Source organism: Labrus bergylta, chromosome 13 (genome assembly GCF_963930695.1).
Source record: "Labrus bergylta chromosome 13, fLabBer1.1, whole genome shotgun sequence".
Classification (NCBI taxonomy): Eukaryota; Metazoa; Chordata; class Actinopteri; order Labriformes; family Labridae; genus Labrus; species Labrus bergylta.
The window spans coordinates 12377226-12403992 of NC_089207.1; the positions used below are offsets into that span (position 1 = coordinate 12377226).

Consider the following 26767-nt stretch of genomic DNA (forward strand, 5'->3'; position numbering starts at 1 on the left):
CGATACAAACATTTTAATCCACAGGGAACCACGTAATGAATGCACAAATATACGATAAAGTACAGACAAAGAAACAGATATTATTATGCTTTATTATTTAAAAAAAAAAAAAAAAAAAAAACATCCTCACGTTAAAAAAAAAAAAAAAACTCTCTTAATAAAATGTTTGGAATCTGCCGCTCATGATCCAAAAATAGGCTTGGTGACATTCTGCGCATGCGCTTGAACAGCCAGACGCGAGGTGGGAAAATTCATTCTGTGGTTCATGTGCTAGCTTGAGACTCAAACATGCATTTCAGAGCACTTTTGTAACAAAACGAGGGGGGGAAACTAGACACTAGACTCTCATTTTACTCATTCGTCTCCGTAAGTTGCCTAGATCATGTATTTGAAATGAGGTTTAGAGTTCGCTTTAACACGTAACGTAGGATAGCTAGTTAGCCCAGTTAGCATGTTCTGTTATTATTACTTTGATATGATACTAGTAATAACCAAACGATAATGATACATGTTAATATACCGCGGTAATTAAAAATTAAAAGTTCTAGGCACCCAATATCGGTTTATTTCTTTGTTATAATTGTTAAATATTGTCAGAATTGCACAAATACTTTGGAAACTGTACTTTATCTCGAGGCAACTTTTGTTAAAATGTTTACGGTGGCCTTGAAGGTCAACTGCGAAAATATTTAATGAGACACGAATAAACATTTAACTTAGAGCAAAACATAATCATTGACCATGCTTCAGGTTGCATTAACAGGTTTCAGTGGTTATGTTTTATTTATGGACATTTTCCTTCTGGACATCTTGTGTTTAACAATAACATATGGATGATGTATAATGATATATGTATACACAGGGTTTAGATGATGCCTTTGTAACTATGGAAACCCCTCTCCGAGTCAGGTTGTCTTTTGGGTGGGGGTGTATATCCATGGGTTGGGTTGAAACAATTATACGTAATGAATGTCATGAAATGTTTTTTTTTTGTGTTTTGTGAAATGATTCTGCGTTAATTTGAATGTTTTTTTTAACAGTTTGACCTTTCAGTGCCACCATAAACATATGACCGAGAAGCGTCAGTACATTTTGATGGTATCGATAATTAAAATAACAGAGATTGTTCCATTTTAAAACATGTGGTATCGAAAAAGCATCCAAGTGTTGAAATATTTGCGTTAGGATCAGCCTGGTGTGCTCTCACACACAGGAATCCGACATAACTGCCGTTAATGTTACTCTCATTCTTGTCACAAGCACCTTGATGCGGAGTCATGAAGTGGTGACACACAGCCGTACAATACAATATGTTGTCCCACTCTCAGTTATGACACATGTTTTTGTATTGAAAGAGTAGCATTGTACACCAGCCCTGACTGTGATTTTCTCCATGAATCCTCAGCTTACCTGATTGTGCAGCATGAAGATTGCAGTGGAAGGTTGTTGTCATGGGGAGCTGGACAAGATCTATGAGACAATCGGCTATCTGGAGAAGAAGGAAGGTGTAAAAGTGGACCTTCTGCTCTGCTGTGGAGACTTCCAGGCAGTTCGAAATGAAGGAGACATGAAGTGCATGGCAGTACCGGCCAAGTACAGAACAATGCAGACATTTTACAAGTCAGTTCTTTGTTTATTCATGTAAATTCGGTGCATCATAATAGGTGGGAGCATTTGAAAACTTACATGTTGCTGTATTTCTTTTGCAGATACTATTCAGGAGAAAAGAAGGCTCCAGTCCTGACCATCTTCATAGGAGGGAACCATGAGGCCTCCAACCACCTGCAGGAGCTGCCTTATGGAGGCTGGGTGGCCCCCAATATTTATTATCTGGGTAGGGACCAGCAGACAATAGAAGTAATTATTCTCTCCACCTGTCTCTCTCTTGATACCAAGTTCTGACTCTGCCCTATTCCCCCAGGTTACGCTGGCGTTGTTCGTTACAGGGGGGTTAGAATCGGTGGCTTATCTGGAATCTTTAAATCACACGACTTCAGAAAAGGTGAGATTTTGTGACGTCGAAAGAGTTTTAACAATTTGAACAAACTCTCAGTATGTTTACCTGAAATCTGTGATCTTTAAGGTCACCATGAATGTCCTCCTTACAATCCCGATACACTCCGAAGCGTTTACCACATCCGAAATATTGAGGTGTTCAAATTAAAGCAGGTAAATATCACAGAGTAATCCTGCTCTCTTTAACCCACCTTCAAAACATTTGTTTTGAAGACTGTTTTCATTCTTAAATATAATTTCCACAAAGATCCAGATGCCCATAGACATTGTCATGAGCCATGACTGGCCTCGTGGAATCTACCACTATGGGAGTACAGGGGAGCTGTTGCGAAAGAAGAAGTTCCTGCGACAGGAAGTGGAGTCCAACACTCTGGGGAGTCCCGCTGCTGAGGAGCTCCTGGCTCACCTCCAGCCCAGCTACTGGTTCTCTGCACATCTGCACGTCAAATTTGCTGCTGTTATGCAGCATCAGGTGAGGGTTAGAGGCTTGTTGCTGTATTTCTTTTGATTGTGATTTTAAACATTTTAGGTACTTGATATATCGATGTATTACTCTTAATCAGTGTGAACTCTCCTCTTTTCAGCCTAAAGGTAACTCTGCGCCACGTGTAACTAAATTCCTGTCCCTGGATAAATGTCTGCCCTACAGGGAGTTCTTACAGGTAGGAGAAAGTTTTGTTGTTAAATTTACACAATATAGTTTAATGTGAGTACTTCTAAACTATCACACTTACACTTGTGCTGCAGATTGTGGATGTGCCAGAGAGAGCGGGTTCATCTGAAGGACTTGAGTACGATCCAGAGTGGCTCGCTATCCTGAAGGCCACCAACAGTCTGCAAAGGATCACCCCTCACCCCTGGAATATCCCCGAGAATAATGGCCTTCACGACCGGTACACACATATATGTAAACATACAAACACAGCAGGGTTCCTACGCTCATACTGTTCTGTAGTCATGTTTGAATATTGTAAAAACTTAAAGGAGTAATATATAACTCTGACACCTAGTGTTTAAAATGGGTACTGCAGTCCCATTTCTAAACATTGTAGAGAGCTGTCTCCCCCCGCCCCCTCCTCTCTAGAGTCGATGCTCATGCAGGTCACCATGTGGTGGACACTGAAGCTTCAGTGTTTAGCCAGCTCTGCATCGGTCTGTAAATCTTTCTGCGTTCTAACCTCTCTCCATTTTTCAAAAGCATCTCCAATATTGATCCTAGTTTGAGCACGTTTCTGCTCGTGGAGCTTATTAGAAACATGCAGAGGCTTTTTAGGTCGAGTACAATCACTTCTATCTGAACCAGTTCTCTTGCCCTCTTCCATTGCTGCAACACCTGTTGGTTTGACCTGATAACTGCTCTCATATCTGGCAAACTGAGGGGCGTCCAAAACGGCCGTGTGGGGGTGCCTTAAAACCGCCTACCTTCTCTGGTCCAAACAAATCCAGAGCATTCAGGACCAGAATCTAAAGTTAGAAGGAGGACATACTGACTGCTGCATTGTTGTCAGAGAAGCCAGCACTTCAACATAGTATGTTTCCTTAATGTCTGATCATATAGTAAGCTCACTTTATCATTTCACTCACTACACATCTCATTAATTGGACCTTTTAGTTTATAATTAAAATTTTTTATTTCCTCCTCTTATTTTTATTTCTATTTGAGATGTTGTCCGTACAAAAACAGTAAAAATCCTCTAATTTACATAACACATTTTTTGAAGTAATGTTTTTCTGATGAGGTCTTCATCGTGCTGTAGTTTATAGTTTGCGCTGAACTTTAGTTTACCATCTACAACTATCTCCCATAAGACAAGCTTCAATTGGAGAGTTTCATACTCAGCTGTGAGGGTTGTCTTCTTGCCGTCTTTTGTAACACGGATTATTCTGACCATCAGGTGGGACTTCAGAGCTTCAGAAGCTGACATGATGCGGGTTGTGGAGGACTTCAGCGGTGACCTCGCCATTCCAGACAACTTCAGCCGGACTGTGCCCGCCTATGACCCTAACAAACCCCAACCCCACGCCGCGCCCAGCTGCAGCACCAACCCACAGACCACCGAGCTCTGCGCCACATTAGGACTCACAGATCTCTACGCCCTGGTCACACAGGGAGGGGACGTTCAGGGCAGCACTGCAAGAGACGAGGACGACGATGAAGACAGACGCAGTGTAGGGAGCGCAGACGAGCCCAGCGAGTACCCGACTGACACTTCAGGATTGTCAAATTCGTTTAACCCTGATGAGATCACGATAGAGGACGAGTGGGAGGAAGAGGGGGAGGAGGAGGAAGGGGAGGGTAACTCAAAAGCAGAAATAAAGGGAGATAAGCTCCCTGACGTAGCTGCAGGTGACACCTGCACGCCGAGTCGTTTGGTTCTACCTAAACCCAAATCGGCTTTCTCCCCAAAATCTCTGCCCGACCTCATGAACCTCCCCCCTCCCTCCCACTCCACCCCTGCACTCTCCCACGCTCACCCTGCAGCAGAGAGGGAGGGATGCTGCGAGGGCGAGGAAGAGGATGCTGTTTCCGTACGTATCCTGAAACGTAACAGCGATGAGAGTGGAGAGCCGGGCAGCAGAGGGACGACTCCCCGAATCAAACGCAGGAACCAGGTCATCTATACGGCGGTGGAGGATGAGGAGGGGGAGGATTAGAGGGCCGGGTGAGACGAGGAGGTAAAGACTCAGAGGGTAGATTCTACTTAATTTGATAAAAGCGATCAACTAGTTTATCCTTTACGTTTCAGCCTTTATAAAGAAAAACACAGAGAGGTGTGGCATTGTTAGACTGGACATGAAAATGTAATTCTGGATAAATTTTCTAAAGAAAGGCAGTTTAAATGTTGTCTCTTTGTTTCATATGATTTTAAATCAAACAAAGGAGATGTTAGGGATCAGATGTTCTGAGTTTCTTTTTTTATTTTTGTACCTCTAACTTCAAGACATATGCGTTGGTAAATCTGCTGTAAATACTTAAAAAAAAAAAAATATGAATGAGTCCAAACATCGCTGTACAGCCGTTTGCAAACCCCCCACCACCTCCAGGATTCAATAAAACATGGCTGCTTATTTACCTCTTTGTTTGTCTTATCCAGTGCACAAGTCAGAAGAGAAGCGATCAACTGTCATCCTGCACTCGAAGCATCATTCACAGCTATAGAGCTCAACAAATTTCCTCGCTAAAGTCCTCCATTGACATTTCATAAAATAACCATGACAACCAGCTACCTGTATACTCGTGACTATAGTACTTTTAATTTGGTACCAAAAGCGGCATCGAAAAACGATTGAAGGTACAAGACTACAGAATTTTCGTCCGGAGTGAAGGAACTACACATCCTACAATCCATTGCAAATAATACCTCTTCTTTTTAAATGTAACTTTAGTCGTTGTTACAGAGTTTATACTGTTAATGCACATGCAGCATAGCAAGGTTATTAGCACATTTGCTGTTAGCTAACTAACTAGCTAGCGAAACTATCCATTAGCCTTTAGCGCTGAGGGGTGGGAAACATCTCCATGGTGACAGCAAGCTCCTGCAATCAGAGATGTGCATGTGACACTATGATCGTGGGTAATGTAGTTCTTTTCCCAGTGAGGTTTATATCAGACGATCTTGTGTCTCCTTCAGGAGCATAAACCATCATTACACGCTCAGGTAGCTCGTGGTCAGTCTACCTGTGATGGTGATGACATCACGGCTAACAATCAAATCTGCTGTGGAGAAAATGAACAAGATTTTTCACTTCTGGGACCATGCTTGATCTCTATTCAACGTTTCACATACAAAATGTGCGGATGGAAGAAGAAAAAAAAAACCTCCAGTCTTGTTTTAATCACCTTTTTGTCTCTTTAATTGCACAGAACAGTGAACCTACTTGTGAGCCCTGAAGGATGAAAAACGGTTTCACGTCGCTAATGAGCTGTTAGTGTTGAGTACAGATTCAAAAAGCCAATTTGTACGCCCTTAATTAGATCGCCATCTTTTTTATTTTTATTTTTTAAACGTGTCGATCTGAGAATCAAACCAACCGAGAAACAGATTCTCACAAGACGTCCATGTTGTTTCAATGATCGGATCCATTTTCAAGTTCACAAGTGTGCTCGGCCTAAAATCAACAAAACACCTTCATTAAAAGTAAGACAATAATATTTAACATACAGTGTATTCAACGAGATCTCTTTACATCCATACAAACAGCCAAGACACTTCACGACAGCCTAGAGACGACGGGGTGCGGGGTTATTGGATGAGATTTCAGCTGTTTGCCTACGAAGCACACACTCAAAGAAAAGCCCAGAACGCGATTCACAGAAGAAGAAAATAAAGAAAACGGGGAATAGGCACTTCTGTTTTTTTGTGTTTTCATCAAATCTGAACTCCTCTTCTGCCAAGTTCACTAATTGCAACCAAACACACAACTCTATATGTTTTTAGAGCTTTAAATTAAGTGAAAGGAATCACTTTCACGTTTCTCAAACAACTCGGCTGAAGGACCAAAGAGGGACACGTTAAACATGACACGGGAGGATAATCATCCCACATTTCATGGTACAGGTTCTTATCTTCCTGCTTTTCATTCTCTCTCTACACATTTGTTACCAAGGATGTCAGCCACCAAAATATATTCAATCCACTGCCAAATTACATCATCTGTAATCTTTTAAAAATCAAAATAAACCTCGACCTTAGTTTGACCTGTTTCAGGTCTAAAAAGGTGCAAAAAGTTTGAGAACAGCTGCAGCAGATTGCCTCGACAGGCAGCCCTGAAACAGGCTGTGATGAATGCAGAGTGAAACGGCACTCGCTCAATCAAAGTGCGTCATCCTAAAGTTCTTGTTTTTGCCATCAACAGACATTACAGAAAAGATCCCTACAGAGGTGGACTTTTTTTTTTGTGGAAGAGGAAGATGATTCATAAAACCAGAAACGGTAGTTAAATGGTTCTGTGTAAATCCATCAGCCTCCATTGACAAAAACAGAGATTTAACCTCAAAGAACAAAGCAACTAGTTTCCCACCGCTGCCTTGAACGTGGAGCTCTGTGCTATGATGTGTTTACATAATTATCTTGTTTAATCTACGCTGACATTCATGAACAAGAAGACAAAAAACAAACCCAGTGAGGCCGCTGTGCAGGCAAGTCAAATGTCTGCTTTTGTCAATGAGGTCTGGTGGAGCGATGGGATGTGTGTACCTGGGCAGCAGCAGCAGCTCAGCATGTAGGGACTTGGTTTGGGAAGTCCAAATCTAAAATTGGTCTGGTAGCTGGAGAGGTTCCAGTTCACTTTCTGAACACTGCTGAGATGCTCTTGAGCAAGGCGCAGAACCCCTAACAGCTGGTGCGCTCCTTCATGTTCAGCACCCTAATTCTGACATCTCTCTGTTAGTGTCTACAGGATGTGTGTGTGTGGCATGAGTGTAAAAGTAATTTCCCCTTGTGGGATTAATCAAAGATTTCTTCTAAAAAGCATTTTCCGTGTATCTTTGTAGGAAGTATTTCAGTTAAGTTTCAGAATCTAAAAATAAATGTGAAGAACCTTTAAGTGGTTAAAACAAGAACTTAAATAGTTCTAAGGAGCGTTTCCCCTCGAGGATTACTGTGCAGACGTTAAAGCGGCCGCTGAATGACGCAATCTGCTGGAGGAACACCAAAACCTTCTGAACCAATTCCTCATTCAGACCCGACAAAAAGTGAAAAGCAGGGCTCGGGTTGAAAAAAACTGAAATTCCTTTTTGAGCTTATTTTAGAGGGCAGGTACTTAGTCAATCTGGTGTATGACACAAGACGTCTCTCTCTGGGTTTGAGGGGACGTGGACTCTGCTACAGACGTGGACTCAAGTTAGTTTACAGTTACCAAAGCAATACTTAAAGTCTCACTGAACACACACACCCACACCCACACACACATACACACACTCCATATCAAGTCTATGTTGTTGCTCTATACAGAATAGTAAGTGGTGCTTATGAGCATTCAAGCAAGGCAATAAAACCCAAACAATCCTTCATTAAACGAGCAAGTCCGATGGACCAAACGCGTGAGAAACAAAACGTCAAATCATCCAAAACAAATTTCAGATTCCACCAGATGTGTGTTCGCTCCGTCTCCGCTCCTCCACGGCAACCGAATTGATAGTTTTCCACTTTTCTCAATGTGTGTGCTTCCACTCGCTGCGCTGCATCTCAGCTCTGGCAGCAGATACGCAAGGTTTCTGTTTTTTTGCCAGATGCCGGAGCACGACGCATCGATTTACTACAGAGAAGATCGAGCAGGACAGGAAGTCAGACACCGGTTTATTTTCAGAATAAAACTCTCTGTTTTGACGGTTCAGCATGACGACCTTGTGCGTGTTTGTCGATGTGGTTAAACGGGTTTTAGACCACATGCGTCGTATAATCTGGCGCTGGTTCTGTAATGACCGCAGGAACTCCTCAATCTCGCTGCCCTCTGGGAACGCAGCCTGTGGGTGTTGACGGATGACGGAGCCGTATACCGGTGCGGAGCTGACACGCATCTGGTGGAAGTTCTGGGTGAGTTTCTATCTGAACAGAAAATGTGTGTGTGCCTTTAAGAAGACACCGGAGTGTCACTACCAGCAGTCATGAGGGGGTCAAAACAGCGGAGAATAAATACGTACAAATGGACTTGTGATGGGGGAAACCATGAGTGTTACTGAAATGTGAGTCTGGACAGTGACATGGGGGTGGGGGGGGGGGGGGGGAGATATTAATATAAATTATGACTTATTATGGGATCATTCCAGGGGTCAACATGTGGCGGTATTCACAGCAGGTTGTGATTGATTGAGGAGGAGGAGGAGGAGGAGGGCAAAGCAAGCGCACGCAAGCTCTGAAGAAGAAACAAAAAAGCAGGCAAACCCAAACTGTTTCTTCATATCCCCACTGTTTTTTTTTTCCTGCTTTCTTTTCTCAGCCTCTTCCTAACATGTGCTGCTTGTTTTGTGCATTTTTCTTAACGCTGTCAGTGCTCTGACTGAAACAATGCAAGGCAGAATGAAGACAAAGAAATTACACATTTAGTGCTAAATACTACAACAGGCTCTCTCTTTTCACAGTCTTAAGTTCCCTCCTCTCCATCTCGGTGTTCGCTACTCCTCTCATGCCAAACAAAGACTCTCAGTCGGTCAAGAGAGACAGGCGTTAAACTCATCTGCGCCTTTCTCTTCTTCTTTCCTTTGAATTTCTGTCTCTGACTCCGTCTGCTTGGACAGCACGATGAATGGATGGTGAGGTGAGGTGAGGGTGGAGGGGGGGGGGGAGTCGATACCGGATGTCCCAGTATCAGGTCCTGCCTCTGTGAGTCGGTTTGAAGGAGACGGGATGTTTGAAGGGCTGCTGGGTGGTTGTGCAGATGGCGGGATTGTGGTGCGAGTGGTGGAGGTCTAGTTCCCTCCGCAGCAGGCTCGGGTGGAGTGGGCGTCTGGGTCCTGGAGGTTGACTCCCCGATGTCGCGCTGCGTGTGTCGGGTTCTGGGTGTCTGTTTTTGGCATCTTTTTTGCTGCATTGAGAAAAAAAAAAAAGTGTAAGAAATTAACTGCAGATCCATCCAGGATCTAAACCGCTTTCTGTTCGGGGTCGCAGTGGGCTGGAGCTGATCCCAGCTGTCATTGGGTGAGAGGCGGGGTTACACGCTGGACTGTTCACCTGTCAATCACAGGGCTGACATTTAGAAACAGACAAGCAGTCACACTCACATTCACACCTACGGACAATTTAGAGTCACCAGTTAACCTAACGAGCATGTCTTTGGACTGTGGGAGGAAATATATCGTACTTCTGATCTATCTCCTTAGTGTGTGAATGTCAGTCATCGTGTGCACTTGGCCGGAACAGAACAGGGGCAGACACCTTTCAACTCAGGCTCTCATTGGCTGCTATAGGCTAGGAACAACTAATGGAAGGTCCTAATTGGCAACCTGAGGTGTGCTTCAAAAGGTCACAGTGAGGTCGTCATTAACTGGAAACTCTGTAGTTGTCAGACATACAGTTTGGTGTTTATCATAGCCATCAGTCGCTATCTGCATGTTACCTAATCAATAAGTCTGTGAGGAAGCGTTCGACCTACAAACACCTCAGACCCAAAAGTCATCCCACATCTCCTCGCCTTCTTAAAGAAAGGTTGAGTATTGACTCACCAATGGCCAGGAAGAGCTCGTTGACGTTCATGGCGGTCTTTGCGGACGTCTCCATAAAGAGCAGGCCGGTGTCTTCAGTGTACGTCTGTGCTTCCTGGACGCAGAAAAACACAAATATAACATGACCGGAAAAGAGAGAAAAACAAACATCACAAGAAACCTACAGCTGAGAAATGTTCTAATGTTTCTTACTTACAGAAAACAGACCCTTAAATATCTGAGCTCTGAAGTGTTTAGAGTCCAAGCCTGGATACCAAATTGCACAACGAGGACTTAAAAGCCTAATAAGTGTGGAAAGTTTGTTTTCAAATGCCAAGATACGGATATCAAAAAGGTTTTTTTTTTTTTTTTTACTATAAGTGTTCACACGATACCAGAGTTTAAAACTTCAACACGATAAAAGTAAAAATCTAACGATATCGACATCAAAAATATACGTCCCGGAGAACCAACATCGGGTCATTTCTTGTTTTCAATTATCAAATATTGCAGACTAACTCCTGCACAGTCTAAAGTGTAAAAAGGGGGACAGGATGACTGGGCCTAGTGTGAAGCAGTGCGTTACCTCGTACTCTACTAGTCTCCTCTCTGCCAGGTCAGCCTTGTTTCCAGCCAGAGCGATAACAATGTTAGGACTGGCCTGTCGCTGCAGCTCCTTCACCCAGGCCTTGGCTCGCTCGAACGTCTCCTGAAGAAACAAAGCGACAAGGTGAGTCGACCACCAACGCATACTTACATAAAAACCTCCGACACATGACAGAGATGGTGGATGATGAGCATAAATATGACATCTTAAGTTAGCCCTGATCATTATTAGTTTCTGAAATCAGCCCTCTGTGCAGCTTATCAGAAAAATCAGAAAGGTCTTATTCATTTGATCAGCCCCAACATCACAAATGTTCTCTGTAAAATAAGCATCAATCCTTCTTTGACCCCATGTTTATCAGGTTATTAGTAAAGTATTGTCCAGGATGTTTCTAGTCTCATATTGGGATGCAGGCACCGGCCTAAATATCTCTTTTGGTTGAATTGTTGAAGTTTCTTCTGCATAAAATGAATGAAATAAACCCTGAACGTCTGACAAACAATCTTTACCGGCTTGGTGATGTCAAAGACAACGATGGCAGCCTGAGCACCGCGGTAGTACATGGGGGCCAGGCTGTGGTATCGCTCCTGTCCCGCAGTGTCCCAGATCTCAAACTTCACTGTGGTGTCGTCCAGACACACCGACTGAGCCAGGAAGGCAGCTGGATTTTAAAAGCAGAGAAATCACACGTTAGCTTCTACCTTCTCTGCCTTGTTCCCGTTCACACACACACACACACACACGGTCCACATCCTCCTCCTCCTCCTCCTCCTCCTCCTCCTCACCTCCGATAGTCGTCTCCTGGAACTCGTCAAACTGTCCCTTGACAAACCGCAGCACCAGGCTGGACTTGCCCACAGCCATGTCACCCAGCAGCACCAGCTTGAACTGGCAGATCTTGGTCTGGGGTAGTGTGCCGTTGGAGCGGCCTCCACTCCCTCTGGAGCTCATAGCGGCCCGCTGTAGGAGACGGCAGGGGGGCTGGGCCTCCTCCCGGCAACAGAGCACTGACACTGACTTTCTAACAGGTCGTGGTGTCACGTCGTGCAGGCAGGCGGTGTCTTGACTTCTCTGCACTCCTCGTTTGGTCTGAAGGAAGAAGTGACATGTTGTTTAGGCGCAGGGTCACACCACGCACTAATGCTGTTCTCGCCTTCTCAGGATACAAAGAGCCTCTTCCAATGAGGGCTGCAGGTTTCGTTTCATTTTAAAGCGTTAAGGACGCGCGCGATTATGTTGAGAGATTGTGAGACTTTGAGACTCTTGGATAAATGTTTCATAGAGAGAGAGAGCATTATCTAAATTGTACAAATCCATTCATTGGCAATGTTTGGATACCAAAACGCTGCCAGAGTATTTGTACAGTTTAGACAGAGTGCAGCAGTTACCCAATACTTTTGCTTATTAACAAGAAATCCCTCAATTTTGTGAGTCTTTTTGTACAAACTTTATTAATCCCTGAGGGGAAATAAATTCTGGTTTACACTCACTTGAGAGACATGCTTCTCACACACACACACATGCACCAACAGGACCTGTGGACATGCATTAGTGGAGCAGTTGGGGGTTCGGTGCTTTGCTCAAGGGCACCTCGGGCAGTACTCTAGAAGTGCCCTGGCACCTCTCCAGCTACCAGACCAGCTTCCATATTTTAACAACCACACCGGGACTTGAACCGGCGACCCTCTGGTTCCCAACCCAAGACCCTAGCATCTCAATCCGTAACTTCTGTTTCTTGTTGCTGTGGCTGAGGTTCTCCTCCTCCTCCTCATCATCATCATCATCATCATCACAGGCCTCCAAAATGATTTGTGTTCAAACTCTTTTCTTTCTTTCCCAAGTGCAGAAATATGCTGCCAACATATTTCAGATTCAGACAACTTTATTAATCCCAGAAGGAATATAATTCAGTTTCACAGCCTACCGAATCATTGTGCAATTAAGAGGAGTTCGCTTGCAATTTGTGACGACTGTAAACAAGAAGTTCACCCAGTGCTGGGAGTTTTAAACTTCTATTTATGCTGCTATGATATGGAAACAGGTAGCCATGTCGTTTTACTACAATCTGAAAGTCTAAAATCCTGATATCGTGACGACACTAATTGCATCTGCCTCACATGAATTAGCTTTATCTTCATTTCTGAAGGCAACAAACCCCCTCTTCCCCTCTTCCAGTGCATCCGAATTGACTCTCAAGATTGTGTTTTATGAGGAAGGGTGGAGACTTCCTTGGCATCAAACCAAGGAAAAGCAATAAGAGAGAAGTAAGCACTGTAAATATGCAGGCCCTCTTTATCTCCTTGGTTCGCTGAATCAGTGCCGCGTTTGAAAACCATCATCGATTGCAAACTGTGTCCCATTATTCTGCACTGAAACTCGAGCTTGTGCAGGGATGCTGCGCCTCTCCTGCTCCTCATGAACAACACAGCTGATCATCCAGCACTGCAGCAGCAGCAGTCTCACACATGACTCAAAAGCTTTCACGTCCTTGTGTGATGAGGAGTCGTGTAAGGGTGCAGCTGTCGTTCTCTTCTGTCATTATTAAAAAATCTCCTCTTGCTGTAAACGTTATCAGATCAGCAGCTCTTACCTTGCGTTGTGTGTGTGCTAACGGGACACCGCTGCGAGCACTCAGGTCGGACGAGACGAAACTGAATCAAAGCTCTAAATTTCGACGCCTTATTGAACCCAAACATACTCAGTGTTCATCTAAATAACGTAAGAAAACCAAGAGGGGGCTAAAATTATAGATATTTACCGTGTTTGCTGTCCTTTAGCGGCGAAGGTATCGCAGGCTTAACTGTTGACAATTTGGCTATCAGCTGGTTAACACTTCCTGGAAATCTGCGCATGCGCTGTGAGTGCCGCATTGTCAAACGAAGAACCGCATTCACCTACGGTCGCTTCAGTGACAGTTTATTTTATTTTTTTACCTTCATCAGTTTAATTTACTACCCTCTGAAGTCATTAAGGATACAAATGTCCACATCAAATAAACTGCTGTAAAATAGTACAGATTAATATTGATATCTGCTTTTTGTATCAGTCCTGCTCAAAACTACCAAACATTCAATCATTTTCGAGGATTTTAACTCGTTTAAATGCTTGTTTGATTACATAATACTATTTTTTTTTATTAATATATCCTCAGAATGATTAAATGTTTGGTAGTTTTGAGCGGGGCTGAAGTTGTTAAAAAAAATTCATGTTTTATTTTAATTTTTATTCGACCAGTATCTAATTTCCGTTCTTGCGTTTGTCCAGGAGGGGGCGATGACGCGACTCAACGCTGTTCACGATAAACGAAGGAAGAAGTCCTCCTCCAGGCCGGACGGGGGCGCTGCGGGGCGCCGCTTGGCATGTAGCCGGAAGTCGTCTTCACCACACGAAGGAGGTTTGAATTGTTTACATCGATGAATCGCACGCTGTGCCCTAAAATTAACCTGTAAACTTTTATTTTATGTTTTATAAATGTGTTAAAATGTGACAGCTTTCGTCATGCCAACCACAAACAGGAAGAAGCAAAAGCAGGCGAAGGACACCGCGGTAAAGTCTGACTTTTATTAACTTAAGCAATAAACCTGATTAATATACTCTCCTAAATTTGTGTCTGAACTGAATAATGATTTGTTCTTCTTGTGTCTTTAGTTGAATATTCCCACAGTATTCGTCATTATTCCTAGTTTAGCTCTAAAATTGGAGTTTTTCATAAAAAAAAACAAGCTAACCATTCAAAATATGAAGCATTGTTTTATATTAAACTACAAGAAAGCGTGCGACAGCCTTGGAAAAAAATCCTTTATCTCGGCATTTACAGAAATACAAAGTTTCTGATACATGTCTTCATTAGCAGAGGTGGATAAAGTATGATTCCAACCAAAGCCCTGTAAAAAGACTCTGATTTCAACACAATATTACACATCATTAAAAATATTTTCTCATGATGTTTATACACTGTCCATGAACAAACAGGAGCAGGAAGAAGAAAACTTAGAATACCTGCCTATTTCTGCATCAAGCGGTCAAATATGACTCCTGTCAGTCTTTGTTTTTGTCTTCTTTTTTTTTTTAAGTCTATCTTTATTTATCAATCATTGTTCAGCTATACAACAAAATGATGGAGAGAAATGACAAACCATGAGGGATGAGTTACAAATGAAAAAAAGCAACAAGAAGTATTAAGGGCTACAACTTTGAACTTAAAGAGAGTTTCTTGAGGCTTTGTAAACGCCCATAGTCGTGTCCTCCTGTTCAAATATGACTCTAATACAAGTGAACGTTGCTTATTCAAATGATTTCTGTTACTTGAGTTGAAGTTCTTGAGTATTTCCTTTTAAAAAAAAATACTTCAAACTACTCTCAAAACTGTGTTGTATATTCACAATCAGGTAGATTCGAACTCACATTTACAGTCTTGTGTCTCCGTGTGTGTTCTTTGTCTCAGGTTCAGGGGACGAACGACAGCAGCGTTGTGAGCAAGGTGTCCGCGGCGGCGCAGGGTTACTTCCACGATGATTTCCTCCGACACTTTGTGTGCAAAGTGGCCAGAAGAGCCCCGCTCATCAACAGGTCAGCAGAGTTTACATCGCGTCATGTTCATCTGTGCAACAGACTCGATGAGCAGCGTCAGAGGCATTTAATGAAACACACAGAATGCATATGCAGGATTCAGCCTTTGTTTTATTTCATCACCACTAAAGAAAGGATCGTGAGGAAGTTTTTGTTTTCAGTTCAGTTTGAAACAGTTTTTAATGCTGATTTGTTTCTCTAGTTTAGGTCAGATCATCCAAATACAAACTGACGAGACAAACTGTAAAGATAATCTGTGTGTCAGTCAGTGTGTTTGTGTCAAAGACAAAAAGTAACGACAACTTTTTCTCTTAGGGGTGGGGTTAGTAATACACACATCACGTGGATGCCATAATGGGATACAACGTGTTGCAGAAGGGAATGTCTGAAGCGTACTAGTTCACTGTTTCAGGGGCTACTATGTGCGCTGGAGAGCTGTTGACCACTGTGTGAGGACGTTTCTGCACGTCACTGAAACCTGCCCCACGAGACAGGCATGTTTATATTTTCTATTACACAAATCTTCATGTCAAGTTTGCATTGTGAAGTTTCTATATTTAAGATACCGCTTCTTCTGTTTTTTCTAGATCTTGTCTCTGGGTGCAGGATTCGACTCTTTATACTTCCGCCTGCGTGCAGACGGAGCTCTCGACAGGGCCGTCGTGTTTGAGGTGGATTTTCCGGACGTAGCTCGGAGAAAGACGGCTCTGATCACGTCTGATGTGACACTGAGGGGGACGTTAGACTCCCGTTTACCGTCTCCTGCAGGTTTGTAACTTAACTTGATAATTAAAATACACCGCACGCTTTATTCACTCCAAAAAAATCACTCCTGATTTTGTTTATTTACCTTCACCCGTGTGTCTTTAGGGCCTGTGTATGTGCTGAGCGGTCAGTACAGACTGCTGGGGGTGGATGTGAGAGAAGAGTCCCAGGTGGAGGAGGCTTTAGGTGCAGCTGGGTTGGACTGGGACGCCCCCACTCTAATTCTCTCTGAAGTGGTCCTGACTTACATGGAAACACAGTGGTAAGGTCTATATAGTCCTTAAAGGAATCAGTATCATCCTAATTGCGTAAGAGTGCTTTAGACCTAAGACTGTTGTGATTTCAAACTTTGATTCAAGACTTGTTTCAGTTGTTTGCAAAGATGCCCGATGTCTTGTAAACTCAGCACGCTTCATGATCATGTAACGTTATGAGTGTGTTCAAGAGGTATCTGGGCACAGAGTTGGTTTGGCCTGTGAGAGCAGGCCAGCGGCAGACTTAGCAGGGGGGACGATCATGCCTAGTGTGAATTAAACAGTGTGCAGGAGCTGCTTGCAATATTTGATGGACTCATTCCTCTCCTAAGAATCTATCTCGTGAAATAGATGATTTTCTTTTTTTTTTGCAGGTCACACCTACACATTCACACACTGATTGTAGAGGCTGCTGTTTAAAGAGTCAATCAGAAGCAACTCATGCCAATCATACACATTCACACGGGGAAGCAACTTAATGTTAAGTGTCACATCGGACATGTGGCTGCAGGAGCTGGGGATCAAACCCTCGACCTTCCAGTTGAGAGACAATGTCTCTACCACTGAGCCACAGCTGCTCAGTTTGGTGCAACAATTGGATCACTAAAATATCTCCTAAAATAGTGGGATTATGATCTCAAATGAGCTATAATTGCCACTGTTGTTGTAATAGTTGTGTACTTTGTGTTGTGTGTCTTTCAGGTCGGATGCCGTCATTCGCTGGGCCGCAAAGCGTCTTACACAGTCGCTCTTCGTCATGTACGAGCAGATCCATCCACACGATGCTTTCGGTCGCATCATGCAAGATCATTTCCTGAAACTGAATTCCACCCTGCACGCACTTCGACAATACCCCGACACTGCTGCTCAGAGACACAGGTTCCTGGACAAGGCCAGTACGCAGATCACATTTTGAGAGTATATTGTCACCGTTGCTCCTAAAATGTGTGTTAGACGCATCTTTTGTCTGTGGGGTCGGGTTTGTACGGCGTTGTTCAGGAGTGTTCAAAAAGCATCTTCACTCAAAACAAATCTTCATGAGGTCAGAAGGTTCAGGTCGGATGTTCCAACCCTTTAATTCATGAACAAAAATATACGAGTACTCCAAGAACCTCTTGAAGTCACAGTCGAGACGAGGTGTTTGCAAATTAACGCTCCATTTATTTCCAAAAATAGTGACTTAAACAAACCAGAAAAAGCCGCGCTGCCATGGGGAGGAAGCGTCTGCCTGAGGACGAGGATTAATTGATGAGGACTGCAGCTAAATCCCGTAATCACGACCCCGCCTCAACCAGAACCTAAAACAGAGGAGAAAGAACCAGCAAAACGGGGACACCTAGTGGTGTGGAGGGGTCGTCACAAAACATAGAATCACACGATCGTCACCTCGTCCTGTACCAAAACACCTTCTGCTAATCAGCACCAGTAAGGCCTTGTCCACAAGTAGGCGGGTATTATTTTAAATGGTGGTTTTCCTCCTCCGTTTAAAAAAAAAAGAATCCCGTCCACACACGCTCAGTTCTCAAAAACATCTCTGTCCACATGAAAATGCTAAAGGCACTGTTACGGCTGTCATGAGAACACCAAGTCAACAACGATGTCCATGACATGCTAAAATGTTCTCGCTATTCCTCCGTAATGACCATTCCTTTTTACAGAGTCGTCCAATCAGACGTCTCTGCTCGTCAACATAGTGGGAGAGTAACTGTGTATGTATGTATGTTTGTGTGAGCATGTAAAAAAGTCCAGTTAGCAACGTTAGCACCAGTGCTAGTTTGGTTACGTCTGCCATTGCACTAATCTCATGTCAACAAAAGTAACAGCGTCACACAATGACGTCAAACGGAGGAGAAACCGGCGCACAGCTGGATGGAGTTTTACAGAAGTTGCAGATTCAGGGACCTAAAACGCAGTAGTCGTACGAAAAATTCAAAACGCACAGAAGAACCTCTGTTAAAAAAAAAACACCCTCCTATGTGTGGACGAGGCCTTAAATTAAATTCAGGTCTGAGGGTTCACACTCTTATTCGAGCAGTTTATGGAGCCGATTTATTGAAAACCGTGTGTCCACTCTGGATTCATTCAGAAATGTTTGATGACTCATGATTTCTGCGTTTTTGACGTCCCGTGTGTGTGTGTGTGTGTGTGTGTTTTCAGGGCTGGGAGCGGTGTGTGTGTCTGGATATGAATGAGTTTTACCTCGGGCTGGTTTCTGAGGAGGAGAGACACCGAGTGGAGAGTCTGGAGCCGTTTGATGAATATGAGGTGAGCCTGTTTGTCGCCCAGTATCCGATAAATAAGATCATGCAAAGCTGCTCTTTACGTTTCGCAGACTGACGACATGAAAGGTTAACATGAGGAGAGTATGAGATCTACGTCGTCACCCTTAAAGACTTAAAGACAGGACTTTCTTTCTGTCCTCAGGAGTGGCATCAGAAATGTTCACATTATTTCATCCTCACTGCATCTCGAGGCTCTTTGATGTCGCAGGCTTTACTCTCACACGCTCCAGGTAACCCACACTTCTATTTGATAAAATAAAACTTCCCTCCTCATTCCAAACTCACAAGTTTGTTTGTTTTTGTGGTTAGTATCTGCAGTGCCATCCATCCTGCCCTCTCTGAGCGCCACAGCTCTGAGTCTAAAGACAGCATCAGTCAGTTTGGAGGGGCTGGGGATGGCGTCAGGCTCGGTGAGCCCGGGGCGAGTCCTGCTAACAGGAGGCTCGAGCAGAGAGGGCAGAGGGGCCGGGACCAGGATGCTCCTCAGAGGGGAGGAAGGCTGGAGATCTGTGAGGGTGGAACCATCTGAAGATCTAGGTCAGCGGCTTTGGATGTCTGTTTTCTATCAGCGGTACTTTTGGCTTTCTTACAACCGAGCCCATCCAAAATGGAAACGTTTGTTGTTGTTTTTTTTCTTCTTACCGATGATAACTTTGTCTCCAGGCGTTCGACTCTACCACACAGTCACCGCTCTCCCTGGAGGAAGTCTTGTGGTTTACGGTGGTCGCTCCTCTCCTTTACACCCAACCAGAGGTCTTTTCAGAGTGACCTTTGACCCTGCTGCCTCACCTGGTCCTCTTGACTCAGAGGACGGAGGCGCAGTCCAACTTAACGCGGAGCAGCTGGTCTGCACGGGCGATCCGCCAACGCCAAGATGGAGGCACACCGCTACTACACTCAGCCATAAAGGTGAGATTTAAAAAAAGAAATATCATGTGATCGTACAGTTTCATCCTAAAGTACTTATGACATCACAAAACTTCTTATGTTCACTGCAGGCAACAACTTCCTGTTTGTGTTTGGTGGAAAGAATGAATCAGAGGCAGCTCTGGGTGACAGTCACTTCCTGTGTTTGGACCGGCAGCACTGGACCGAGGTTTGATTGTTTCATTTCTTGAATTAGGACCGTGCACATTCTTCAACATAAGGGCATTACTCGTCCATGTAAATATGCCGGTATTAGCATTATAGCTCAGTTTAATCCGTCGTCCTGAGGCAGGTACAGAAAACATCAAACACATTTACATCACAGGACCGTCTACAGGACAGCATGAAGAAAAGCTCACAAACTGGAGCGCCAGTAGCCTACTGGTTAGTCTGCATGCCCCATGTCAGAAGGCATAGTCCTCAAAGCGTGTGACCCGGGTTCGAATTCGACCTGTGGCTCCTTTGCTGCAGGTCATACCCCACTCTCATTTCCAACTCTATAATCTGTCCTGTCTCGGAAGTAAAGGCAAAAAAAAAAAAAAAAGGCCAAAAATAATCCTTTAAAAACAGCTCACAAACAAAATAGACACTTTGTGACATTACAAATAACAGATCTTGCAGCCATTGTGTAGAATTTAAGATTGGTCTGATTTGAGAATAATTAAAATGTAATAATCTGAACCTACTCTTAAAATGGCCTCAACTCACCGGACTGAAACAAGCCTTATGTAGCGAGATTCTTTGTTAAATCCTGCGTCGTATCAGAACACCACACAGAAAAAAATGAGACTTTGACATTTGCAGAAAACTCCTGAAAGACTCCTGATATTTCCAGGAGGAGATGCATGTCTGAACGCAAACAGCCTGTGGAATAAAACAGTTTCTGAGTCTGTTAATGTTTGACTTTATTGTCCTGTAAGAAGCTGAGTGAGTGTGTACTATTTGCAGATGCCAGTAGAGGGCGCAGTACCAGAGGCTCGTCACTCCCACTCAGCGTGTGCACATCAGGGAGGAGTGGTGATGTTTGGAGGACTGGACAGAGGCGGGGTGCCGCTGGGAGACTCAGCTGTTCTACGGCCCACTGAGAGAGGCTTCACCTGGGAGAGATTAGAGGTGCAGCCCCCTCCTCTCCCCAGGTGTGACAAAGCTGTTACATTATCACTCAACTAAGACCACATCATGGAGTTTTTACTCCATGCTAAGAGCTGGAATCATTTGCTTTCTTCACGTTTTAAATGTTTGTTTCAGGTACTCTCATGGTGCTCATGTGGTGGGTGAAAAGCTGGTTGTGGTTGGAGGAGTTTGGCTGCGTTCAGACGGCGTCCCAGGCGTTCTCATCATCGACCTGGCGACACACAGCAGTGTGGAGTTCAGTCTGGATACGGTCAGTAAATGTTCATCAGATTTTAAAGCTTTAGAGGCCTGATCAGTTTTTTTTTTTTTGGCACTGTGTTTATTTTGAATGATTTTGTGTTCTGGACTCTGCAGACCTCCGTGCCGTGGCCTCTGATGCTGCACTCTTTCTGCTCGGAGCTGATGGACACAGAACGGCCTCGGCTGCTCCTGATTGGCGGAGGAGGAAACTGTTTCTCATTCGGGACTTACTTCAACCTTCAGCCTGTCACTGTAGACCTCAGACCTGCACTGGGATGAACTAGACTGAAGGTTTTTCTCCACTAAAAAAGAAACTGTCAGAAGGAACCCCTGTATTATGCACTCATCCTGCGTCTGCTTTTTACACATTCTTACATTGATTCATGAGTCAAAGGTACCAGAAACGGTAAAATTGCTTCATTGGATTTCTTCAGCCTGCAGCCGCAAAACTCTCTGTAAAGGCTGCAACGCAATCCTTTGTGGCGAATCAAAGAACTTCCTCTTACAAGGCTTGTTGTTACTTAAAGGCTCAAAATGTTTCAATAGGCTCAGAAGAGGATCCCTTCAGAGATGGATATTTATGTTAAACCCATTCAGACCTAAGGCAGCCTAAAGATACACCCTACTGTTTAAAAAAGCAAGCTTGCAAAACCTGAGGGTTTTCAGGTAACCAGCACAGAATATAAAGGTTTATTAAAAACTGAAGCCTGAGTGATGTCCCCCGTCTGTTCCTGCAGGGGGTGCTGGAGTCCCATCGATGGCGGTCTCCATGCTGGAAATGCTGTCTCAGCCTAACTTTCAGTCAACATAACAACAGGCTGAGAGCTGGAGCTGAGGCAGGTTTTAAGCCTCCTGACAAACTGTTACACCGCGCCCGCCTGTCAATCAGGTCATCTACACGCCTTATTGTGAATAACTCTTATCCTTCATCAAATCAAAACGGATGAGTCATCAAAACATTCACCCCCCCGTACAGTGTGTGCCAATCGAGACATGAGCTAATCAGACCTGTTTGTTTTTTTGAACCAGGCTGTAAACATGTTAATCTCTGCTGTAAAAACAGGCTTTTTAGAATGGATGTGTATGTGACTTCCTGTGTTTCTGCAGCCAGCCTCTAGTGGACACTCGAGGAACTGCAGGATTTTATAGGACTGCAGGATGAAGCATCGGCTTAATTTTTTTCAACACCAGAGGTTGCTGCTTGGTCTTAAAGCTAGAAGCATGCCAACTTCTCCTCAGGTCTTAAAGGTATACACACGCAAATGTTATATTCTGTTTAAATGGGTTTAGAGCACAATGTAAAAGAAGCACATAACTTTTTGATCACTGCTGCCTCGAAAGGTTATTCTGTAGTTGTTGTTGTTATCCCTTGACTTGTTTTACGACGGTAAGATCTGATCCAAAATATTTTGTGTCACAGTCCCAACACATAAAAACCGACTAATCGGGGCAGCGTAAGTCGAGCTACTGCCATGAACTGGAAGGTAAAATGATGTGGGGTCTGGTGGGGTTTTTGTCTGAAGTATTTTGAGACACTGAGAATAAACTTTTGAGCCTGTCAGTTGCAAAACAAACCGATTAGGAAACCCACTTAGGTGTAGTTCCTCAGAGACCTATGATGCAGCTAAGGTGAGGACTGAAATGTTTTAAACTGGATAAAAAGGTCAAACTTGATTTAACAAGGTGCATTCAGAGCTTACACGTATAGTGTCTGTCCGTTTAGCTGCAGACGAGTGTTTAAAAAGTCTAAAAAGTGGACATGAAACAACTCATGAATGAAAACCCGTAGAAATGTCTTCAGTGTGCTTTCAGGACAGGCTTTTATTTGCGAGACCTCAGTTCAAATCACAAAATAGTCAATGAAAATCAGAGTCAAATGTCAGCATGGTAGGTCGTTTGCGTTTAGCGATTTGGATGGAGGGTGATTACTCCGTGAAGCGCCTGAAGGACTGAACGGTGGGACTGACTGCGCCCCAGTCTCCGTGCTTGCGGTACTCTCCTTTCTCCAGGAAGTACTGGCGACCGCGGTAGTTGGGGTGCTCGTAGAAAACCCACCAGCCGTCGTAGACCTTGCAGGAGTAGACCTCTCTCCAGCGGAACTTTTCCACGAGGGAGGGGCAGTCCTCTGAGGTCTCGTAGGCCTGACCACCGAAGTCCGCCTTCTCATACAGCTGCATCTTGTACATGGTCCCGCTGGTCTGGAAGGAGGGGGGCGCAGGAGGTGGAAAGAATTAGCAGGCAGATAGTGATGGGTGGAGGTGAGGAGGGGGTAGTTAGTGCAGAGGGTTGGGGAAAAATGGGGAGGGGGTGTGGGGTGAGAAAAAAGGGGATGGAGGGATATAGAGGGAGGTGAGATTTGCATCTAAGAGGAAGATATATTTGTACAAGAGCGTGACATAAATATGATTCTGTGCTACACTGTAGGATTACACTGTCACCCATTTAAGAGGAAAATCCCTGAACCACTAATTTGGCTGTTTATCTTTCAGCTGGGGCAAAAAAAATCATGTTTTTCTTTCTGTATCCTGTCCCACTATGAATGCAAAGCTTCTCCAAAGGTTATTGTAGCGAACCTGAGGAAGCCACTGTGCTAAACACGCTGTTATATGCATTAAACTTTAAAGACGATCTGCACAATCCTGGTGTGTTCTGGATTACTCTGATCCAGAAAGCTGTCTGTTCCCGCTCTAGCTGCAACCCGGCTGTCCACAGGGCGCCCATCGAGCCTCTGATTCATTGTTTAGTCTGTTAATGTAACAAAATCCAGCAGTTTCAAACATTCAAGCAGCTGGAAGCACCAAAACGATTCTTTACTTCTGAAATATTTAGCAATTAATATCCTGTCAATCAAGTCATCGTGTTGTCAGTGTAGCCATGGTTATGAGCAGGCCCGCCCACAAAAATGGCAGGGCCCCTGATATGCCAAGCGAACGAGCCCTCTTCAGATTTTATTTTACAATATCAACGTATACATGTCAGATCAGTAGCGTTAGCTTCCTGGATAAGACTTGCTTCCATATCCATCCATCCATTATCTATACCGCTTTTCCCGTTCGAGTCACCGGGGCCGGAGCCGATTCCACCTGTCAATGGGCGAGTGATGGAGTACACCCTGGACTGTTCACCTGTCAATCACAGGGCTGACATATAGAGACTGAGAACTATCCACAATATAGAGTCAGCAGTTAACCTGATGAGCATGTTTTTGGACTGTGGGAGGAAGCCGGAGTGCCCAGAGAGAACCCACCATACACGGAGAGAACATGCAAACTCCACACAGAGAGGCTCCTAAAGGACGGGGATTCAAACCAGGAACCTCCTCACTGTGCACTAACCACTACACCACAGTGCAGCCCTGTTTGCCCATGTTTTTGATGACCGCCATGGGCAGCCATAGCTCAGAGTATTGTTAATTATACAGTTGTTGTAGTCTGCTGCATGAACCACATTTAAAAACTTTCTAAATGACAACAAGCATTTTTTAACTGCAAGAAAAACCTCCATATTGGCACATACTGGAAACTCAAAAGCCGATACCAACAGGCCTTTCACGGGTCATTATTGGCCTATTGAGTCAGCCAACAGATATCTCAGAAGGGCTCGGCTTTGTAGCTCTGCCCTTCGAAATAAGATGAATCGTCTCTGTGAGGTAGAGACGAGATCATCGGTGTGTCTGGTGAGATCTACAACACCATCTGGATAACTTCAGCGCTCCTTTTAGCTCACTTGTTCAAATCGTCATCCGCTCAACATGAGCCAAGCAGCTTCTACGAACGAGTTTGATTTTTGTATGAAAGCCCCAACTGAGCCTGCAGGCTGTGTCTGTTTGATCGTAGGAATAGAGCGACCCAGATATCCGTCTGCATCGACAAAGCCCCGCGGTCACTGTGAGCATCAACAACAACCTCTGTGCCGTGCACTCTGTGTGGCGTCTATCAGCCTGTCTAACAATCTGAGCGTCCGAAGCATGAACTCGAGTTCAAAACCCACAAAGTGCACATCAAACGCCATTCAGAGGCGACTGAAACGTTTAGATTTCACAAGTGGAAAGTACTTTTTCACAGAAAGTAACATTTGTAACTAAATTAAATCTTTATAAATAATAACAGATTTTTTTTTTTTAAAGCTTCTTTTTCATTTTGACTCTCTGTATGGATGACTTTTCTCATAGATGCATCGTTAATATTTATTTGGAACAATAGAGCATGAAGTTTAAGTTCAACAACATTTTTGTGGTCCCGGGCCGAAAAGTTTGGGAAGCCCTGTCCAAACCTTCCATCTATAGTATAAGAAGGTCCTTACTGTATTTCAAAATAAAAGCAGGGTTGAATTCGAACAGGAAGTAATGTACTCTCAGCCTTACAACTTTTATTTTTAAATGAAAAAAAATGGAATTTTAAACATGCGATTAATCTTTATTAAAAATGTGAATCGTTTGACAGCTCTAATTAAAATGAAAGAATATTGGAATTGACATTTGAACAGCGGTCGTTGGTAAAAGTACAAAAGTTTTAGCAGTTCCAGATTTCTGCAATAAAAGTTTCTTCTTTTAAGAAACATTTTGACCATGGAAGAATAAACTGTAAATATTTTGCTACTTCGACAACAGCGAAATTGAGATAAAAATGTATTTTTAAACTCGTTAGAATTCAATGCCAACGCGTCATGAATGAAGATATCTTTAACAGCGTCTGATTAAATATTAAAGTGGGTCGTCATAAAAAGCTGTTCTCTCTGTTTCACAGCTAAGAGTCAGAGCGTGCAGCTGATCAGACCACGGGCCACGGCTGACTTACAAAGTGGATCATCTTGCAGGAGCTGAGGTGGTCGTTGACGCCCGTCCAGCGCTGATAGTCCGGGTACTCTCCTCTGGTCAGGACGTACTGGTAGCCCATGTAGTTGGGCCTCTCGTACACCACCCAGGCGCCGCTCTCCACACGGATGGAGTTGCAGCGGCTCAGGTAGGTGTGGAAGTCGGAGCAGTCGCTGTCACACTCATAGCGACGGCCCTGGAAGTTCTTCTCCTCGTAGAAGACGATCTGGGGGGGCGACACACATGGAGCATTTTCGATTTGAGCGCCAATTTTTATTGCAAAAACTTCAGAACAAGTTTGATTTTGTTTGTTTTTTTGACATTTGAGTTTCAGAGAATGATCGCTTTGCAAGATTTTTCTCAGTTTTCAAAATGCCCGTTCAGCTTTAACCTGTAAAAACACTTCAAATGAGTTCAAACCAACATCAAAACTGCAAAGAGGGCCACAAACAAAACCTCTCCCACACCTTAAATCCCCACAGATCCAATCAGTTAATCCAAAACATGACAAAAATAACCTCAGGACACTTAAAAACAAGGAGCTCTGGACCATATTTTTTTACAGAGATCCAACGATATCCACCATGAGCCAGAAAAGCTTCCTCTCTACAGGTAGAACCTCAAACAGAGCCAGACTCGTAGGTGGAGAGCCGTCCGCCTGGACTGGAATGGCATATTAAACCAAAACCTGACCCTGCAGGTGCCACTCTGTCTCCACTCACCCTGCCCATCTTGGCGGTGATGTTCCTCGGTGGTGCTGGGAGATGCTGCTGGTTAAGGTGGTGCTGGTGGTGGTACTGGTTGCTCCCCTGAGGTCTCGATGTTGCTCTGCCCCCTCACCGCTCCCTTTTATACCCCCGCCGTTCCCACGTTCATAAACAGCAACACTGGAGGCAAAAGGGGAACAATCGCTTTGTCATGAAAATGAGATCCAAAAAATTGAGTCAGTGATTCTAGTGCTATTCAGTTTTTCCAGAAAAGCGAGGAAGGATTACGGCATAAAGGCCGGGCATGGTTAGC

General features: G+C 44.0%; 4 protein-coding genes across 6 annotated transcripts; 2 read left to right on the forward strand and 2 right to left on the reverse strand.

Annotated features, from left to right (window-relative positions):
• Positions 1-227: 227 nt before the first annotated feature.
• Positions 228-5089, forward strand: dbr1 (debranching RNA lariats 1). The gene is made up of 9 exons (XM_020637783.3): positions 228-366; positions 1406-1620; positions 1710-1834; positions 1922-2002; positions 2084-2169; positions 2264-2488; positions 2601-2678; positions 2764-2909; positions 3912-5089. The coding sequence occupies exons 2-9, from the start codon at positions 1424-1426 to the stop codon at positions 4669-4671; spliced, it is 1698 nt and encodes a 565-aa protein (XP_020493439.2). The 5' UTR covers positions 228-366; positions 1406-1423; the 3' UTR covers positions 4672-5089.
• Positions 5090-5842: 753 nt separating this feature from the next.
• Positions 5843-13631, reverse strand: rab5b (RAB5B, member RAS oncogene family). The gene is made up of 6 exons (XM_020637785.3): positions 13522-13631; positions 11549-11852; positions 11273-11424; positions 10743-10865; positions 10178-10271; positions 5843-9540 (listed from the first exon to the last, which is right to left on the reverse strand). The coding sequence occupies exons 2-6, from the start codon at positions 11712-11714 to the stop codon at positions 9425-9427; spliced, it is 651 nt and encodes a 216-aa protein (XP_020493441.1). The 5' UTR covers positions 11715-11852; positions 13522-13631; the 3' UTR covers positions 5843-9424.
• Positions 13632-14122: 491 nt separating this feature from the next.
• Positions 14123-23571, forward strand: lcmt2 (leucine carboxyl methyltransferase 2). 2 transcript variants are annotated; one of them, XR_010667680.1, is made up of 14 exons: positions 14123-14309; positions 15208-15332; positions 15745-15826; positions 15920-16100; positions 16203-16359; positions 17054-17243; positions 18509-18616; positions 18776-18863; positions 18943-19170; positions 19297-19542; positions 19632-19729; positions 20509-20673; positions 20809-20944; positions 21049-21187. XR_010667680.1 is itself a non-coding variant. In XM_020637851.3 (14 exons), exons 1-14 carry the CDS (start codon positions 14262-14264, stop codon positions 21211-21213), a joined length of 2040 nt encoding a protein of 679 aa, XP_020493507.2. In that variant the 5' UTR covers positions 14126-14261; the 3' UTR covers positions 21214-23571. The 2 variants fall into 2 exon arrangements, 1 of the variants encoding a protein (XP_020493507.2); XM_020637851.3 differs by having other exon boundaries at positions 14126-14309; positions 20509-20696; positions 21049-23571.
• crygs2 (crystallin, gamma S2) lies at positions 22860-26478 on the reverse strand. 2 transcript variants are annotated; one of them, XM_020637808.2, is made up of 3 exons: positions 26470-26478; positions 25731-25973; positions 22860-23132 (listed from the first exon to the last, which is right to left on the reverse strand). In XM_020637808.2, exons 1-3 carry the CDS (start codon positions 26476-26478, stop codon positions 22860-22862), a joined length of 525 nt encoding a protein of 174 aa, XP_020493464.1. The 2 variants fall into 2 exon arrangements, with proteins under 2 accessions (XP_020493464.1, XP_020493465.1); XM_020637809.2 differs by having other exon boundaries at positions 22860-23111; positions 25713-25973.
• Positions 26479-26767: the final 289 nt, after the last annotated feature.